Below are 21,155 nucleotides of genomic sequence, written 5' to 3'. Positions count from 1 at the left end.
ACAGAATGACCTTTGGAATATGATTATTGAGTCACTATATCTGAAAAAGAAAAATTGTGAAGAACTGGGAGAGAGGCAAAAGAATCTGAAATAGACAAACATTCCAATTTTCAAATGCTAAAAAGAGGTATCGTCTTTAAAGCACAGGTCCCTAAAATGGGCTTGAATTCTTGGCACAATTCTAGAGCCTATAAATGGAGAACCTTGTTCCAAGGTTCTACTGTGTGATTAGTCTTCACAGGTCTAAGCTCCTAGGATATCTGTAAGAGCTAAACTGCGGCTTAGAGAGGAGCTGTGAGCAAGGAGGGACGAGGAGATGAAAAGGCACCATTACAATTGCTTACTCCCAGGCAATTTCCTGCATATTTGACTGCATAGTAGCTATATTGGGAAGAACCATGACATTGCTATGCTTGTCTCTGAAATTAAAGGAGAAGAGGAAGCTGAAAGTGAGAAGATAAAAAAATAAACAAAGTGACAATAACCACTGAAATTAATAGCTCAGATTCTCCCACTCAGGTTATATGAGCTACCTGACAGAAAAAGAAAAGTTTATGTCAATTAAATGAACACAGATGAGAAAATGAACTGCAAGGATAAAGCTATGCCCATAGAACAAAATGCTTTCTTTCTTTTTGGGTGGGGCAATTGGGATTAAGTGACTTGCCCAAGGTCATATAGTTAGTAAGTGTCTGGGGCTGGATTTGAACTCAAGTCCTTCTCACTCCAGGGCCACTGATCTATCTACTGTGCCAGCTGCTCACTCCTAAAATGTTTTCTTTTAAAGACAGTTCAGAGGAGGGAGGAAGTATGATAGAAGGACAACCTTCTGGGTCTGGAATTAGAGAACAATGGTTTGAAACATGGTTCTGAGATTTATAAATCTGTATGTCCATCCATGTCACCTCCCTGATGCTTGACTTCTTTATTGGTAAATTGATAGGGTTGGAGAGACAAATGTGAAGGTCTCTTCCAGTCCTAAATCTACAATCCTGAGAACTTTTATTTATACTGATTTATTTTCTTAGACAAATTTGAAGTATCTGATCATAGAACTGATGGGAAAGGAACATGAGCATATCATCCCCACATTCCCTCCAAGCCAAGCGAATCGGAATACATCATTCCACTGTGCTATGTATATGGAATTCTAAAGTTTCATCCTTGAATGAAGAGTGTCTGTCCATTTCATCAATGATCAGAATCCACTAAGTTCTCCAAGAAGAAAAAGCATGATTCCAAAAGTATGGGCAAAAACAATGGATTTATTGAGAGGAAAAGCTGAACCACGCGCATTATCACTTTATGCTCATTTTCTTTTCTCCCTTCCTATGAATGTCAGGGGAAAGAAAGAAGGGCAGGTAATGTTGGGAGACAAAAAGTTCAACAATCACCCAGGAGATTTGGGTGAATTGTTTAAATGTAACATAATTATATTCTATTTGTGCTTTTTTTCCCCTCAAATGAAAGAAAAGCATGCTGTATTAATGTGTAAGTCATAAGAGACTTTCTCTGCAGGATTTCTATGCCACAGTGTTATTTAACAAATCTGGCATTTCTTTAAAAGGTGACAGGTTTCTCCTAAATCAAGGAGTCAAACACTTTTAAATACAGTGCTAAAGTTTTTAAGGTGCGTATAATCTGTGATTTCTCTGTTCTCTGTAGCCAAATATTGATATCACTCTTGCAGGGTCTCATATGGTAAAGAAAATATACTGCAGAAAACAACCATAATAGGGTTTTTTAACTTAGCTTTTGCTTCCTTTGACTCCACGTGTCAACAGAATTGTTCATGGTACATACCATATTGGTTTCAGAAAATAAATTCCAGGAGGTGAAAGCCTCTGTGCCCTTAGCCAGCCTGTGCAAAACAATACTCCCATTTTCTCACATTTTCTTCCTCAGAAATGTGACAATGAGTGGCAAAGAGTTAATCTGCTACCTTTTCTCTAATTGCATTTATATTTTCACCAAGACCTCTATGCCTTATTCTAAAGGAGTAACTCAAGGTAAGAATGACTGTCACCTTTCATATATCCTTTCAATTCATGGTACCGCCACACATGGTGGGGAGGGATAGAGAAAACTACAAGGACACACACACACACACACACACACACACACACACACACACTGTCCACCCCTTGCTTACAGCCAAGATTCACCCACTAAAAATAACAGATACTCAAACTGGGTTTCAAGCTAAGACAGTGTTGTCACAGTAGAGAGAACTGTAGGCAGGTGAAGAAAAATGTTGGCTCTCCCCACCACTATGCCCTCCATTCCAAACATCCTAAACCATGAATTCAAGGTCTAATTAGCACCTAGTTAGCAAAAGTAAATAATTAAAATAAAAATAAGAAACTACTAGAGCAAATTTAGGAACCCTAACCCTTCCTCCCGCCCTCATTTTCCAATGGTTTCTGTCTCCTCACTCTCACCTGAACTGGGGGTGCCTTTGTCCCTTCTTGCCACGGATGGAAAACAATTGGATTACACTATGCTCTTCAAGCCCTCTGCTAACTAGGACTATAAACTGCTCCCCTCATTTTATTCTGCATTTCCCTGCCTTGATCCATGCACGTACTCAGAATGTCTCTTCTTCATGCTACTCTCTCCAAATCTCCACCAGATGTACATTTTCTCATCCTTTATAAATTCTTCCTCCATCCAACCTAAGGCACTATGTGTGAGTCTCTTTTTTTTACCCCTTGTAGTCACTACTGTTGCATTTGAAATTAAGGTAAACTGAGAGACAAGATTCCCAGAGTGATAAATTTGTTAGGCTAGCAGTAACCGATAAATTGAGTTAGCAACGTCTCCCAATACATAAAGACCCTAAATGAGGGCTGACAGGGTCTTTTAAACCTAGGTGTGTCTTCCTCCTGATTAGTTTAACAGTATATCATTTGGACCTTGCCAGGCATGCGCAAAATGATCCCAATTAGGAGACATTTTAATGAGGAGGTAAGTTAAGAGTCACCCCAGCTTCCCCATTATTTCATCACTGGGAGATGGAATTTAATCCTGAGGTGACTGGATCTATAGACTAGAGTGTAGTCTTAAATTTGAGTTAAGTGGGTGATGGGTGTCTACAAAGATAGACAACACAAGGTAGAAATTCAATTCACAGCTGAGTCCTAAGTGGAGATAATTACACAAAAGAAAAAAGTTTAGCTTTTAAAAGGCAAGTTCTTCCAGAATGTAGGTAAAGTGTGAAGTTATAAAGGTAAGGAATTTGGAGTTATAAAAGTACTAGAGAGTATTAAAAAATCTATGCCAGTTTGACTAAGTCTTAAAAAATAGAATTAAAATCCATTTTCAATATTATACTACCTTGTATTATATTTATCTGGACATGTCAAGTCATGTTGATTAGACTGAACACTTTGAGGGAGTGTTTGGGGCAACTGTGGGATTGAGAAGGAAAAGGGAAAAGACCGCTAAGTCCTGGCCAGACAATGCAGGTGCCTAAAACTCCATGGGGCTAGTGAAGAGGCTTAAGAAGCCAGTCTCAACTTCGTGTTGGTCAATTTGAAGACCTGGGAATATTAATGTCTGAGGAACCAGGGAAGGAGAGTAAACTGCTGTTGCGAAAGCACATTCTAGTCTTAGGTTGCAATGAGTTTGAAGAGTAAGACTGAATAGAGCTCACAGTAAGATTGGTTTCGATGGGGTACAGGCTCTGGAAATCCCCTAGAACTCTCCTTGAATCTTTCCACTTGATCTGGCATTCTCCTAAGGCATCCCAGTAATCCTCTCAATGGCTTTTCATTGTCTACACCTGGGCCCACCCTGGACCTCCACTCCTAGATCCTTGGATCCTTGATCCAATCTAGACTCCAGTGTCCCTTAGCCATGTCATCCTTTGTTGCCAAAGAACATCATACCATCAGAGAAATAATGACATGACTTGCACTTAACTTTGTTTTGAGTGCGGGAGGGCTGTGCAGGTCACCAGCTTCACTTCTCCTCCAGAGCCATCTGAATCCAGTGACCAGATATTCATCAGGATGACTGGAGATGACCCAGGATGAGGCAACTGGAGTTAAGTGACTTGCCCAAGATCACACAGCTAGTGAAAGTCAAGCATCTGAGGTGAGATTTGAACTCAGGCCCTCCTAACTCCTGCACTGGTGCTCTATCCACTGCACCACCTAGCTGCCCTCAGCACAATGGTAGATCTTTCATGTCAGGGACTCAGCCTTTTTGTGTGTCATGGACGCCTTCGGCTATATGGAGAAGCCCATGGACCACCTTCTCCAAATCATGTTTGTAAATGGGTAAAATAAAAGATGTGGGATTACAAAGGGAAGCAATTACATTGAAATATGGTTATCAAAATATTTTTAAAAACCAAGCTTATGGACCCCAGGTTAAGAACCCCTGACTTATGGAGTAGAGACAGTAAACATGCAAGATGAGAATGAGAGGAAATGGGCTTTGTTAGAAAGAACAACCATATCATTAAGATCAATAACCCCTGTTATCAATCTCCCTCCCAACATAATAATGGCTAGCACTTCTACAGAACTTTAAGGTTTGCAAAGTAATCCACACATATTATTTCATTTGATCCTCGAAATAACCCTAGGAGGTAGGTGCTTTTATTTCCACATCACAATAAGAAGAGCCACAAATTTCAAGTCAAAAGACCCGAGTTTAAATCCTGATTCTGAGTAACAATCGCTTCACTTTCCTGAGACTTAGTTTCCTCATCTGTAAAATGAAGGAGTTGTTTGGCTGAAATGATCTCTAAGATTCCTCCCAGTTGTAAATATTACAATAATAAGATTCTGAAACAAAGGGTAAGTTTAGCCAGCAAAGGACAAGTCAAGTGCCTCAGACAAAATGGAGGAGGACAGACCAAGCAGTCAGCAAAATCATATACAAACAAGTTAAAGACTGCATCACAAACAGGTTATAGCTTCAAAGATCAAAGGTTACCTTCTGCCTGACCTAACAGAACAGGGTATATAGGAAAGGGTGTGATGGGGACCAGAGCTGGAAAGAGCTGGTCCCCAAAATGCCCCCCACTGATGGAATAATTGCTTAAGGCAGACAAGCTAGGCTGACCTGAAGTCAATCTTTCTCTGGGGACCCTTTCTGATACGATATGAGTTTGTAGGCTAGTCACCATTTATAAACATCCTTTCCAGAGGAAAATGAATTTTGAGTTAGAAGTCTGGACAATACACAAGGTACATCTATTTACCTTTCTCCCCTTTTTTTCTCCTTGCCAGTTAGTACCCAGACCTGGGTGAAGTTCGAGACACAAAAGATTCCCTTCTCATCAGCCCAGGAAGAGAAACTTCCCCTGTAGTCAGGAACAGACACCAGCCTAGTACAAGGCAGGCCAACCCTGGCCATAGCAAAGGTTTCATTTCTATGAAAGTTACTTTCTTGTGTAAAGACTTTTTGGTTCCAGGTTCAACTTAATTTGGGTTTGGCTAGATTGTGGAAAGAACATGAGCCCCTTTTAAACTATGTGGTTGCTGTTGCAAAATAAAAGTATTCAGCAATATTTACTGTCTCTTCTCAAGACAAAAATAATACCCCAGAAACTAAGAGAGCAGAAACACAGCTTTGTAGACAGATTTGTATACACATGTGCCTTCCATTGGAAAAAAAAGTATTGCCAAAGTCAAATGCCAGTTTTCCCTCATAAATTGTGCTACAGTTCCTGTGTTTACCATTACTGTTTTATTTATAAGTTTTTTTATGCATTTATAGTAAGTTGTTCCTTGCTATTTTGATTCGGTTGCTACAGTTCAAAAAAAATTCATCATGTTTTTAGTAAACATAAGATGTTAGTGGCATAGATCGTCCGTGATCAGTTCTGCTGGCTTTTTCCCCTTTTTCTCATTACTTTTTCTTTAAAAAAAAAAAATTGTTAAAAGGTATGGATCTTTGGGGGAAGGAAGGAGAAGGTGAATGGCCATCCTAAATGGCACTATATCAAGACAAGAGCTTTCAAGAAATTTTACTCTGAGATACCCAAAAACTGAATCATGAAAGTAAGAACATTTAAGTCAAATCAACCCCCAAACATTCATGAAGAGCAAAGGAGGAATCCAAGGCCAGTCTGAGATGGTGAGATTAGCGCAGTCCCAAAAGCCCATGTTGACCAAAACCCTTTCTTTCCTATTTGCCTTTCTAGAAAAAAGCCTTCCTTAAAAAATGAATTGCAGATTATTTTGTTAATAATAATAGCTCCCATTTATACCATGGTCTATCAGAGATTACCTTATGATGCAAGCAAAAACTAAGGGGAAGCCACAGATAAGAGCAAATAGTTTTTAATCCCATCACAACATTTTTATATACTTCTAATTTCTATAGCTCTTTCTCCCCTCTCTAGATCCCATGTTACTAGTCCCAGCCTATGTTGCCCTAGATAGTTTTGAATCTTAAAAAAATAAAAAGAACTCCTTTTGGGTGCTATGAAGTCTGATCTAATTCAAGTATAGGATCTGATCATTATTCTCTTTATTTATTTCTTTTTTTTTCTGTCTGTAAGCATCAACCCTCTTATCCAGACTGTCCTTCTAAAAGGAGATTAGCACATTAGCTGAGCCATCTGTTGCTTACGCTGGTTGCTAATTCACTACAGGAATTGGAAGATCTGACCCTTCTTTATCTTATGGATCCATACTTGAAATTGAAGGCCTGAGGAAATCATCTGGAGACTTAGATTTGTTTCTTTGTAAGGGAATACTCACCTAGTTCCAGAATCCTATTAAGAGAAACAAGAAAATGAAATTATCTGTCAAGATCTCAATTCTGGGCAAAGAGTTGGGGTTCAATAAAAATTTGTTTCATTAAATGTTCCAAAGAACTTCCTGAGCTTTGAAAATGAACCTTGGCTGAACCTTGATGAAGGCCATCTTCCATTCCTCAATGTCTTCTTGCAATGAGGCTCACTTTCAGTTTTCCCTAAGCTAAGTATCTTTGTTTTTTCAAGGAGTCAACCATCACTTTAATCAAGCACATGTATCATTCACTTAGTTCAGGGGGAAAAAGTCAGCATCTCGAACTTCAGAGAAATCAAAATCAACAGATTTTGATTGTCTGACATAAGTCTTCCAACTGTCTGACATAAGCAATACATACATCGTAGACCAACAGACAGATCTAACTGTCTGACCATTACATACATAGTTTTCAGAGAGGAAAGCACTAACATCTGGGTTTTCAAAGCTGGGGGCTCCTTAGTAGCTGCCCAGAGTCTCATCTGGCCAAACACTTCCAAAGAGTAAGCCCCCCTAAGCTAAGTATCTTAAGGTTTCTTCTTCCAGTTCTCCTGTTGCTCAGTTGTTTCAGTCATGTCCAACTCTTCATGATGCCATTTGAGGTTTTTTCATTTCCCTCTCCAGCTCATTTTACAGATGAGGAAACTGAGGAAAACAGAGCTGAGTGACTTACCCAGGGTCACACAAAAAGTAAGTGTCTGAGGCCAGATTTGAACTCAGGAAAATGAGTTTTTCCTGATTCCAGGCCAACTGCTTTGTCTAGCTGCCCCCTGTACTCATGACACCAATGTACACATATTTAAAGTGCTAAGGAAAACAGTTCTTGGAAGAGATCAGATAGTTTAAGGACAAAGGAACAAAGTCTTTCTTATCTTTTAGGCAGACTTGTCAAAAAAGAGAGATCTTATATAGTATCCTTCATGTAAAAGTATAATATTTTTCTCTTTTCAACTACTAAAAGGACACACAGTTATTTTTCCTCAAAAGTGATAAAGAATTTGTCTACGCCACTTTTCTTGTCTATTTTTCTTAGGGTCAGTTATTAGAATTGTATTGGCTAACTTACATACCCATAGAGAGGTCAACTCTTAATTCGAATGAGTCTCTGATGGGGTGATCTAAAGCTCTTACTAGGAACAGATCATAACTGAGTACATATCTATAAAGTGAACTGTAGGGAAAGAGAACCCCAGAGTGGTGTAATCCCCAAGGCACCACCAACCATAGGCAAGCAAGCCTACATTTTCCCAAGAGACATAAGCAGGAGAAATCGAATGAGCTCAGCCTTAATTACAGAAAGATTCTGAGGAAGAAACCAAGAGGAAATTTTATAAAAAGCAATGCAAGCATCTAATTGTCCAGTTTACACAACAGCAGAGCTAAAAATCTTCAACTGTTAGAATCTGTGAAGGAGACAAGGTAGCCTTCCCATTTTGGAAAAGTCCCAAGTTTTCAGGGCCTCAGATTCCTCATGTGTAAAATGAGGGGATGGGGCATCATGACTACATGGGGCTACATACAGTTCCAGATCTATGATCCTATAATCCCTCTGATTACTTCTGACAAAAGAATTTTACTTTTCATGCTGAGCTTAAAGATTTGGGGTAATTATTCACTATTCTCCTAATTTTTCCATCTGCCTTGGTGCCAAACAGCTTCCCTCTCTACATGGTAAATAAGAGTAAAAATAATGAAGGGAAGAACTCACAAAATGATGAAAACCAAAGAATGGAGCCAACAGGTAACATCCACACCAACTCAATCGGTGAGTCAACAAAGCTAATAAATGGTTCAGCCAAGTGCATTTGTTTACAGAAACATAGGGGTTTATACTCTAGATACAAGAATAGGTCATTACTTCCAAAAAAATACAGAAATTTCATTCTTAAGGAGCCTGGCCTTATTAAAAACTATCCAAGTGATATCACTGCATATCACTGCAGATGGCAAAAATTTAGCACCTACCAAACACTTAGAAAGACAGCCACCAGAATTACACACCCAAAACTTGATATCTTTCCGAAATTTACAGACTATATTCCTGTGACAGCATATTTAAAAGTTCATTTGTAGGAAAATTGAAAATATTAAGAAACAAAATCTTTCTCTAAAACATTTTCCACATTCTTGGGAAAAGCCCTTTTGGTGACAGGTCAGGATCAAAGAGGGAAAGGGCTCTTCATGAGGTAAAGAGATTAAGGGAAAGAACCAAACTTACCTTGTCTTATTCACTGTCTCTTTACCCACTTGAAGATTTCTGATACAATGTGGGTGAAAGAGATACTTGTGGATCAGTCTTCACAGAAAAATGATGGAGATATCAATGCAAAGGAGAAGAAAGTCCTTTGATTTAATTTGCAGAGTGAGGGGAGTTGTACAGAAAGAATGGGATAGTGATTTGGTTGCACAATTTTGGAAGGCTAACTCAGGCTTTTAAACTTTCTTTTCCTTTTCCAAGATTATTCTTTGGGCAGAGTTATCTTGAAGGGCACCAAGGGCTATGCTAATTTGGATATCTCTCTATATATCTGCCTCTGTCTGTCTGTCTGTCTCTCAGCTAGAAATGGTTTGAATCTAGATTGATTTTCTCTTTTCATTTATCTCCTATGATCCTCACAATAACCCTGAGAGGTTTCTGTTTTGTTTTGTTTTTGTCATTCAGTTATTTCAGTCGTGTCTGATGGACTCTCTGTGACCCAATTTGGGGTTTTCTTGGCAAAGATAATGGAGTGATTTCCCATTTCCTTGTCCAGATAATTTTACAAATGTGGAAACTGAGGGAAACAGGATTAAGTGACTTGCCCAGGGTCACACAGCTAGAGCATATGAGGCCAGATTTGAACTCAGGTCATCCTGACTGCAAGTCTAAGAAACTATCCACTACTTCATCTGGTTTTCTTATTTCTGTGGGTGGTACTTCCATTCATCTGGTCCCCCATCTTTTAGAGCCCATTTCACATGCTAACTCCTCCGTGCAGCCTTCTCTGAGTCTCCCAACTAGTACTGGCCTTTCCTTCCTCAGACTTCATGTAACCCTCTACTTGTACCTTCTGTGAACTTACTGCATAATATTTTGTATTAACATTATTTGGTTTTTGGCGAGCAGCTTTTAATGCTACAGAACTAAATTTTCTTTTCATGCTATCAGCTTATAAAAAGCAAATTCAAGCTGAATTCTAGGCCAGAGGTTACCTCAACAGCCTTCCAGGTACTCTGCAAGCCACAGCCTGTCAATACCTGCTCAGTAACAAATGTCACTACAGTGATTTGGGGAACAAAATAAATGCGCAAGAAGAGCCTGAAATTTTTACTTTTAAACATAGTAACATCTTTTCTAGTGATCTGAGATGCCCATAGGACAGGATCCTTATACTTTTTCACAGTACAAACTTTTTCTTAGTCCTATGAAAAAAATGGTCTATGAGGTTTCCTATATTTATAATCAAAAGAAATGCTTAGAGGATAGTGAAAATAAAGGTGTCTTTTTTCCCCCAGAGAACATTACAAAAATGCAAAGCAGATAATTTTGATTACATGAAATTAAAAATGTTTTGCACAAACACAGCCAATTCAACCTTAGAAGGGAAGCAGAAAGCTAGGAAACAATCTTTCATCTAGTATCTCTGCTAATAGCCTCATTTCTAATATATATGGAGAACTGAGTCAGATTTATGGGGAATTCAAGTCATTTCTCAGTTGACAAATGGTCAAAGGATATCAACAGGCAGTTTTTAGATGGACAAATTAAAGCTATTTATATTCATATAAAAATGCTCGAAATCACTATTGAATAGAGATGCAAATGAAACAACTCTGAGGTACCACATCACCGTTATCAGATAGCTTAACATGACAAAACAAGAAAATGAGAAATGCTGGAGAAGATATGGGAAAATTGGGACACTAATGCATTGTTGGTGGAGTTATGAACTGATCCAACCATTCTAAAGAACAATTTTGAACTATGTCCAAAGGGCTATAAAAATTGTGCACACCCTTTGATGCAGCAATACCACTACTAGGTCTGTTTCCCAAAGAGATCATAAAAAAGGGAAAAAGAGTCACATTTACTAAAATATTTATAGCAGCTCTTTTTGTGGTGGCAAATAATCAGAAATTGAGGGGAAGTCCATCAGTTGGTGAATGGCTGAACAAGTTGTGGGATATGAATGTAATGGAATGTTGAGACATAATGAGCAGGCAGATTTCAGAAAATCCTAAAGTTACATGAACTGATACTGAATGAAGTGAGTAGGACCAAGAGAACATTGTATACAGTAACAGCAACACTGTGTGATGACCGGCTTTGACAGACTTAGTACTCGCAATGATCTAAGACAATTCTAAAAGACTCATGATGGAAAATACTATCTATATTCAAAGAAAAAACTATGCAGTCTGACTGCAGATCATAACATACTATTTTCTCTCTTTTTCCCTTTCTCATGGCTTTCCCTTTTGTTCTGATTCTTCTTTCACAACATGACTAATGTGGAAATAAGCTTAATATGTATAGCTTATATCAGATTGCATGCCATCTTGAGGAGGGGAAAGGTGAAAGAAGGGGAAAAATTTAGAACTCAAAATCTTAAAAAAGTGAATGTTGAAAATAAAAATAAATTTTTAAAAAAAGGAACCCCTGCTCCAAGATATGTAGTAGAAGTGAGCCAAAAGACAGTCACAATCTCCTGTATAAGACTGACATCTTAGCACCTTTAATCATTCCATCCTGAGCTATCAGCTAGGTAGAGCAAAGGATAGAGCACTGAACCTGATGTCAGAAAAATCTGACTTCATCTGCTTGCTGTATGACCCTGGGCAAGTCACTTTCCCTTTGTCTGCCTCAGTTTTTTCATCTGTAAAATTGGAATAATAATAGCACCTATCTCCCAGGGCTGTTGTAAAGAATTAAATGAGATATATGTAGAGAGATTTGCAAACTTTAAAGCACCATATTATTAACATCCCCTAAATGTCCCATACAGCCAGAATTCTAGAAATAAAACAAAGTAGTTGAACTGATAATGGAAAGAAAAAAATAATCAAGGGAGGTATCCAAATGTAAGGGGTGGGCCCTGTGTGACAAAGCAACTGAAATGTCACAGTGGGAATGAACCTTAGAGATCATCTCATCCACCCCTTAGGGAAGTTGGCTGTGGCAATAAATACAGCACCAGGCCTGGAGTCAGAAAGACTCATCTTCCTGAGTTAAAATCTGGCCTCAGACACTCACTAGCTGTGTGACCCTGGGCAAGTCACCCTGTTTGTTTCAGTTTCCTCATCTGTAAAATGAGTTGGAGGAGAAAATCACTGCAGTATCTTTGCCAAGGAAACCCTAAATGGGGTCATGAAGAGTTGGACACAACTGAAAAACTAACGATCTCACCCTTAGGTTTTGTAGGAGGTCCTCACTACTGCCCAGTACCATCCCTACTTCTGAGATCTTCTTCAATTTACACTGTATATATCTTGTATATACGTTTTTTTGGAGGTGTCTCCCCAATTAAAGTATGAGTTCCTTGAAACCAGTCTGCTTTCTTTGTATCTTCAGTACCTAACACCATGACTGGCACATGGTAAACTTTAATAAATGCTTGTTGATTGACAGAAAAGGTCTTACCCAAGACCCCACAGGCAGAGGTGTTCTCATGCTTCTGGTGCTAGCAAGGAGCTCCCTCCATCAAGTCCTTACCCCTTGGCTTACTGAGCATCCACACTATTCCAAGTTGGCATCTGTCTCTGGCAATGGTCCTTCAAGACCTGGCTCAACCAGTATTCACCTCCATCTCCAGATTCAGAAAGCACTAAGTAGTCAGAGGCATGAGATGTTTAGGTTCATAAACCTAAACATAAACCCTTCTAGTAAGGACATGACTGTGCATTGCCAGAGTCTGGACCACCATACAACAGGGCAAGTTAGCTGTGCTAGCCTCACCCCCAGCTCTAGTGCTGGCCCATGACTGGAGTGGTGAAGTGGTCCAAGACACAAGCCTTGCCACCTGCCAAATCCTGGCTGCCCGGGCTTAGAAAACAGACCTCATTTTGACCTGTTGCTCTATTTTTTTGCATGTCATCTATCTCTAAAAGGCTTTAAGCTAACTGGCCCAGATCAGGTGTTGCATTTAATCTTTGCAGTTCTACCACTGTCTATCATGCACTTAGACAATAAATATTTATAGAATTTATTCTTGTTGTTCAACTTCTGATTTTCCCTCTCTCATTAATTTTCCACCTTGGATCAGTTATCAAGTCTTGTTGATTGTCTGTTTGTAATATTTCTTACATCTGTGCTCTCTTTGTGGTTCCACTGTCCAGAACAGGCAAAAATGGAAGTCTTCACTGTCAGCTGCCTGGATTATTCTATTACCATACTAAGTAAGCTGGGCAGCCTAGGTGAGAGTGGAAAACAGCAGCTTTGGAGAACAGCATTTAAAACTTCATTCCCCTCCTCCCTTACTCTGATATTTCCTGCAAGTAAGCAGATAATAGCAGACCGCCAGTCTAGGTCATTGCTCTTAGTGGATTCTCTTAGAATAATGGAGAGATAGGGAAGATGATGAGAGCTCTTTGCGATGATTGTTGATTGACAGAAAGGGTCAAAGTGTGGTTTGGGGAATGGAGGAGACCACTGTTCCTAAATAATAATCTCTGTCTGCGTTCTTCCATATTATGTACGTCCTTGGGAAAGTCATGTGCCAGCTGTCTAAGAGGCTCTCAGGCACAGATAGGAAACTGTTGAATCGGTCCTGCAAAATGTCTGACAGCTGCATCATGGATGATTCCTTCCAAACCCTTCTCTTTTCCCTCAAAGACTACAGAATCTGACAGAAATGTGGGGCTCCTGGGAATGGTAGTCTCCTACCGAGTCTTTTCCCATTTCATATCCCTCCAACACCATTCTTCATGGTTGCCAAATTAGTCTTCCTTATTCACAAATAATGTTTAGAATACCAATAATATTAACAATGATAACCACACTACTCCTCTGTTCAACACGTTTAAACAGCTCCCCATTGTCTACTGAATTCCATATGCAATTCCATTCAGCAAGCATTCACAGAATCAGAGAAAGGTAGACCTGGAAAAGATCTTGAAGACTGACATTGGTGGTCCTTTAATCCAGGAGTTCTTAAGCCAGGGAACGTGAACCCTTTTCATGAAGACATATCAAGGGGTCCATGAACTTGGATGGGAAAAAAAATGCACCTTTATTTTTACTAAATTCTGGTTTCCTCTGGGGTCCTATGTATTTTATTTTGTGCATTTGAAAACATGATTCCAAGACAGGGTCCATGGGTCTCACCAGACTACTAATGGGGCCTGTGACAAAAAAAAAAAAAAGGTTAAGAACCCTTCGCTAATACAATATTGTGATTTTACCAATGAGAAAAATAACTTGCCTAGGGTCATAGAATCAACAGTATCAGTAACTGGCTGGTGGTAAATTAAATAAAATCCCTCTTCTGAGCTACCACACCAGTCTAATTACTCTCATCCAGCCACCATCTGTTTCCCCACTTTTGAGCTATCTATATACAGGTTACCCTCCTCGCCAGACTGGGCACTTCTTTCTTCAAATGCTTCTAACTGCTTTATTCAAAACCACTCAGTAAATATCTACGGAACACCTACTACATGCCAAGTAGTGCCTGCTATGTGTCTAGCACACTGTATTAGGTATTGGTGAAACACTCATCTCAGAGGTAATGATAACTACAGTAATAATAGTATTTATATAGCACTTTAAGGCTTTTAAAATACTTTACGTATGTAAACTCATTTACTCCTCATCACAACCCTGTGTAGTAGACACTATTATTATTCCTATTTTATAGGTGAGAGGTAAAGTGACTTGCCCAACCAAGTGACACAGTGAACAGAGTGCTAGGCCTACAGTCAGGAAGACCTGAATTCAAATTTGGCCTCAGACATTTGTCCTAGGAATTAGAATTCCCATTACTGGAGGTCTTTAAGTGAAGGCAAGGTGACCACTTTTCTAGGATACTGTAGAGGGAATTCCTTCTTCAGAAGAGGTGGGACCAGATGGCCCTTTCACCTCTGGGATTCTGGGATGCTGTGATCTTGATTATACAGAAAACAGCACAGAAGCAATGTACATATTTCTGCACTGTATATTACTAACCATTCTCATAAAGCTGGCACCTGACTTACATCTTCCCATGACCTTTTATTACAGCAGGTACTTCCACTTTTGCTACTTCACCTTTAAATGGTAGTCTTGTTAGGCTCAGAAATAGATTTAAATCATGAAACTCATACATACTGTTAGGTGTGACCCTAGGTATATTATTTAACCTCTATCTGCCACAATTTCCCCAACTGTAAAATGAAGATCTTAATAGAACCTACCTCCCAAGGTTGTTGTGAGTATTAAATAATACTTGTAAAGCAATAGCATTCTGCCTGGCATATAGTAGGTACCTAATAAATACCTGTTCCTTTCCCCTTTCTGACCCTTCTCTCTCCTAGATGGAAGTGTTCCCTCACATCTCAATTTTTTCTGGACTATTTTGAAAACATAAATGTTCTAGGTATATATATGTATATGTGTATACATGCATATATATGTCACATATATACATATACACACATGTATAATGTGCACACACATATATAGATGATAGATGGATAGACAGATAGATAGATGGATAGACAGACAGACAGACAGACAGACAGACAGACAGACAGATAGATAGATAGATAGATAGATAGATAGATAGATAAATAAAGCATACATAGATATGATGCATTGCTTGTTGATTGAGGGCTTGGTTGTTGCATACACATATACATATATAGGGATATATGCACATATATAGATATAAAACCCAGTGTTCTAGCTGGTCTTTGGGCATTTTGCATGATACTCTCCTAACTGATAGAGAGAATGTTGATACAATACTATGTGACTCTAAGGATGAAGTTTATGCTAGAACTTTAGAGAGACATTCTTTATGCTGTCTTAGGCTATGTATGATACTAGACTTTCTTAGGGACTGATTCTAGACATGAAGAGAGAGACAGACTTTGGAAATAGGATATAGAGGAATCCCCTCTAGAGACTTTGGGGAATCTGTCTGTCTGTCTGTCTCTCAGGTTAGATATCTTTGCTCCCTATGAGATAACTCCAAAAAAAATTATATTGTATTTTTCCCTCTTCTTAAGAGAATGGCATATTTCTCTACAGCTTGGTGAATTGAGACCTTTACCACATTCTTATAATGTAGTCAAAGCAGATAAGAAAACTGAAGCTCAAAGATCTCAGGAGGTCACACCCATCACACAGTTGCTAAGCGGGAGAGCTAAGCCCAGAGCTCAGATCTTCTGGCTCCAAGTTCAGAGTTCATTTTCTTCCAAATCCCTTAAAAATCATATTTCTGGGCAGCTGTCCAATTCCATCTGCCCAAAGGCACGAGTGAGCTTGCCCTGAGGTTTTTGTTATTGTTTGTTTTGGGACTTTTTTTTTTTTTGGAACCTGACTTTCCAGGCAACAGAGTGATTACCCATAACATAAGGCTTCTGGGCTTACAGCCAGAAAATGGGTTGGTCTGTTTAGCAGACTGGAATATATTGTTATAATTTCTTCCAGGACTCTAAAGAAGCAGGGCTTGTCTTACAGGTGCCATTTTTTCCATGGTAGTATTGATTATTGAATGGTAATTTTAAAAGGAGAGGGGGGAAAAAATACTATCAAACAAACTACATCACACTTTCTATGCTCAACTTCACAGAAAATGCTAAAGTCAGCAGTGAGCTAGATATGAAAATTTTATCAATTCTGAGGTTTTATTCATTTCATTTCCATTTATTCAAGCAAGGCACTAAACTTAAGCAAGAATGGGATATGGTTCAGTACTGCACACTAAATTCTAGATGCATTTCAAGATACCATTGTATTGACCTGGATTCATGCCTTACATACACTTTCCAATCCATTATGTGAGACATTTTCGGAATCCTGACAGGCAGAGAAACAGTACTTTGGGCACACAGATAACATTTAAACTTTTTTTCAGTGTAGTAAACTCTTGTGCCAAATTGGCAGGGATAATTGGGAGGCATGGCCAGACAAAGTACATCACAAAGTACTAAATGAGTTAGGATTGTAGAACTGGTGGTGCTGGTAATCTTTGAAAATCCATGAAGAAAGGGAAAAGCACCAGAGGATTAGATATAAGTGGTCAATTTTCCAAAAGTGGAAGAAGGTAAATTGTTCAAGCCATAGACAAGTGGACTTAATAAATTTTTAGAAAGCATTATGACAAGAATGGTTTTTGAAAACTTGGAAAGGGATGAAAGGATCACTACCAGCCCAAATGAGTTTGTCAAGAACAAGTCATGTCAGAATAAGTTAATTTTCCTTTTAGATAGCAATGACAGGCGAGGAAAGATACAGACATAGTATATACTTGGTCTTTAGTGAGGCATCTGATTAAGAATTCTCATCTGTAAAACAGGGATAATAATAAAACTACCTAATAGGGTTGTTGTAAGGATTAAATATGAATATTTGTAAAGCATTTTACCAGTCTTAAAGTGCATATGTGCTAGCTATCATCAACATCATCATCATAATTATCTTAATTTTGCTCTTGTGGGGAAAACGGAATGGTGTAGGCAGGATGGATGGATACACAGATAAACAGACAGACAGACAGATAAATAGATTCAGAACTGGTTCAATCACCAAACACAAAAGTCAGTTTGAAGGGAAGGAGATTTTAAATAGAGAGCTTCCGGGCTCTGTTCAACATTTTTATCAATGACTTAGATGAGGGTATGGTTAGGAATCTTATCAGATTTGCAACTGACACAAACCTGGGAGGAATAACTAATATATTGGTTACCAAAGGTAGTATCCAAAAATATCACAGCCATTTGGAACAATGGATGGAATAGAATATATGAAATTGAATAAGCATAAATATGAAGCTCAATTTACAGGAAGAATCTGAGAGGGGGAAACATGACTAAACTATATTTCATATGAAAAGGTTCTTGAGATTTTGCAAGAATAGTTCATATTTATAAACAGTGTTAAGGCATATGCCACACAATAACCCTGAGAGACATGCTGTATAAAGATGATCATTACCATTTCATGGATAAAGAAATAGTCTCAAGAAAGTTAAATAATTTACCCAAGATCATATACCTAAGTAAGTGTTAGCTCCAGAATTCATACTCAGCCTTCTCCAAATTCTGAGTCTTTGGACTATTTCTTTGGACTAAAGCTGCCATTCAAGATGTTGGCTCAATATGAATCAAGAGGGTCAAATGATATCAATATTACTTCAATTTTAGTCAGTAATACCTGTCAGTATTCTCTCTGTGGTCACAGAGTACAAACCCTACATAAGTCAGATGATCTTTGAGAGTATCCCTGGCAGAATATCCATCATCCTGCAGTCAACCTGGTAAGTTGTTCCAAATTTAGCTAGGATGGTCCTCAGACCCAAGGCCTTCCAGTTTCGTCCAACCTACCTAGTAGAGTTTGCTCTAGAGTAGCTTGCCAGAATCTAGGGTTTGCTCCAAGTTATAAAGGAGACTTCAAAATAAGATTTTAGTCAGTCAATAAGCATTTTTTAAACACCTACTACATGCCAGGGAATAAGCCAACTGCTGGGGATGCAAAGAAAGTCAAAATGACAGTCCTTGCCCTCTAACAGCTTAGGTTAGTGGAGTCATGTCATCATAGGGTGCTTTAAAATCAGAGTACCCTGAAAGGGAATATTAGAGTTCCTCTCTGCTTAGCTCTGGTCAAGCCATACTAGAAGAGTGTGCTTAACTATAAGCTCCACATTTTAGGAAAGAAATTGACAAGCTGTAATTCAGACAGAGGGCACTGGAACCCCAATATCCAAGGAGCGTGTGAAGCAACTGGAAGTGTTCAGCCCAAAGCAGAGCAGACTTAGACAAGACATAGCTGGCTGTCTTCTAATATCTTAAGTCAGGATCAACACAGAGACAAGGAGGCATGTACCCCTAGGTCCCAGAGGGTAGGCCAGGTACAAGTTACAGGGGTGCAGACCTCAGAGTTATATAAGAAAAATTATTCTAACAGCATTGATCCAAGAGTGGAATGGGATGCTTTTGAAGGTGATGAGATTCCCATTAGTCAAGTCTTCAAGACTGGATGACCACTTATATGGTGGAGGGAATTCCTTCTTCAGAATGGGTTGGACTAGACAGCCCTTCCATTTCTGAGATCCTCGGATGCTATACTCTAGATCACATGGAAAAGAACACAGAGGAAATGTACAAATTACTGCCCTGCACATTAGTAACCACTTTGCATCATGCTAGAAGGCTGGCACTTGAACATATCCCAAGTGGCCCTTTTTACAGCAGTTATTTCCAATTTTGTTACTTCACCTTTAAATGATAATTTTATTAGGCTCAAAAATAGATTTAAATCATACAATTCACATATATCAGAGTATACACAGGCTCTCCCAAAAGTCTCCGTGCCGTTTTAAGCTTTAATAGAGCTCAAATAGTTTTAAGCTATTAAAGCAGCACTGAAACTTTATACATATTTATGTAACATATTATATGTATATTTATACACTGCATTACCTATATTTGTTATGTTACATATTCATGTATAAATGCAAATCCTTTTTAACCAATTTCAAAAATATATATTTAGAATGGGAGGAGAGAGAGTAGTAAATAGAGAACCGAAGGTAGAAAACGTGAAATAGGATACTTTCCTAATCCTTCTCCAGTCTAAGAATGCCTCATTCCTAGAGGGAAACAGCTTTCCATCTATTGCAACACATTAATTTCTGGCATCCCTTTTAAAAGTATTAGAAACTGGAAGGTCTTAGTAACAACAGGGTAGGCTGTTCATCGACTGTCACGTTAACATGTAAGAAAACAAGAAATCCTGAAGTGTTGGGACAATTATTCAATTACTTGTCTCACAAGGCTCCGGTTGGTACAGTTTGTTTCCCATTCGCAGAAGCCCACCCTTGTCGACGATTTGTATTTGGATAAAATCCCAGTACTGAACCACAGGGCTTATACCCCGGCGCCAGAAAATCAGGTACAAGGAGTTGGAGATGAGGGAGGCAGACCCTCTCCCCGAATTCCAGGGCACCGTCCCCAGTACTTTTAGCAGGGGGAGTGGGGAGAGGATGTGGGTGGTCATCCTTGGGGTACTTGGGGCCATTCCGGGAAGACACAGCCTGTGCCACACTCAGACTCACACGCACACTCACACACACACACACGAAGGAGAGCAGCGGAGTCCTGTTACTCACCCCGGGAAGCGGCCGGGCGGCTGCATCCCCAGCCCGGCCGGCCACGCCGCTCGGCCGGCCCCAGGGGCCGGGGAAGTGGGGCGGCGGGGCGGCGCGGCTGCGGCCCAGAAGCGCGCCCAGGGCGCCCAGGAGGAAGGCGGCGGCCGCGCAGCCCAGGTAGAGGCAAAGCCGGAGCAGGAGCACGCAGAGCCCGCGCTCCCCGGGCTCCGCGCCCCCGCCTCCTCCGGGCCCCAGCCAGGACAGCGCCAGCGCCAAGAGCCCGAGCCCGAGCCCGAGCGCGGCGGCGGACGAGGCGGAGGCGGCCGGGCCGGCCGGCGGCAGCTCGCGGGATCTCCGCTCCGGGACTGCGGCAGCCGCGGGCTCCCGCTGCCGGCGGAGGCTGAGGCCGGGCGCGCCGCGGGCGGAGGCGTCAGGGTGCATGGTGCTCCTGGTGCCGCCGGGGACGGGCGCATCTCCCGCCCGGCCGTGCCCAGCTCCTCCTCGGGCTGCTCCCGCGGCTCATGCCCGAGCGCCGAGCCTGCCTCGCCGCCCCCTCAGGTAGCCGGACGCCTGCGGGGCGGGGGGACTTGTACTATGTCAATGCACCGGGCGGAGCGGAGCGGGGCGGAGGGGAGGAGGAAGGGGAGGAGGCCCCGACGAGCGTGTCAAGCCGAGGGGGAGGAGTGCGGGCGGGGGCCGGCGGCTGAGTGACAGCTGCGAAGGGCGAGCGGCCTTGGCAGCCCAGCCCCGGGGAGAGCGCGCTCGGGGGCCCTCCGGGATGATCTGGCCGGGGTCGCACCCCACCCGCGACGCGTCATTGTCGGGCACTCAGACCTGGCCCAGGGCCGGTGACGGGGGCCGCGGTGCACCTACGCATCTGCCTGAAAGGTGCGCGGCCACCTAAGACTCCGGGGTCCGCACCCCCCAAGAGAACTTCTGCAGCCCCAGCTCCCCCGGTTGTCCAAAGCAGTGACAACTGCTGACCGCTCCGCTCTGCTGGTCACACTGGGCCGTCGTCCATCCCGGACACGCTCAGGCATTCCTCTAGCACCGGCTTCCTTCCTATCTAGACCTTCGGCACTGACAGCTAGCGCCTCTGCTCCGAAGCGTGGTGTCTTCGTCTTTTTCTTCCTGC

At 40.9% G+C, this 21,155-nt stretch overlaps 1 protein-coding gene across 2 annotated transcripts in view; it reads right to left on the bottom strand.

Moving 5' to 3' along the window:
• Window positions 1-20,598, bottom strand: part of SNX25 (sorting nexin 25) — a 247,905-nt gene extending 227,307 nt beyond the window's left edge. For both annotated transcript variants that reach the window (XM_072624146.1, XM_072624147.1), the window contains exon 1: window positions 20,042-20,598. In XM_072624146.1, coding sequence (XP_072480247.1) covers window positions 20,042-20,461 — 420 coding nt within the window. In that variant the 5' untranslated portion in view covers window positions 20,462-20,598. The remainder of the gene's footprint in view (window positions 1-20,041) is intronic.
• Window positions 20,599-21,155: the final 557 nt, after the last annotated feature.

This window comes from Notamacropus eugenii, chromosome 7 (assembly GCF_028372415.1).
Source record: "Notamacropus eugenii isolate mMacEug1 chromosome 7, mMacEug1.pri_v2, whole genome shotgun sequence".
NCBI classification, from domain to species: domain Eukaryota; kingdom Metazoa; phylum Chordata; class Mammalia; order Diprotodontia; family Macropodidae; genus Notamacropus; species Notamacropus eugenii.
Note: the sequence above shows the minus strand (reverse complement) of the source record. Positions and strands in the feature narration are given on the sequence as shown.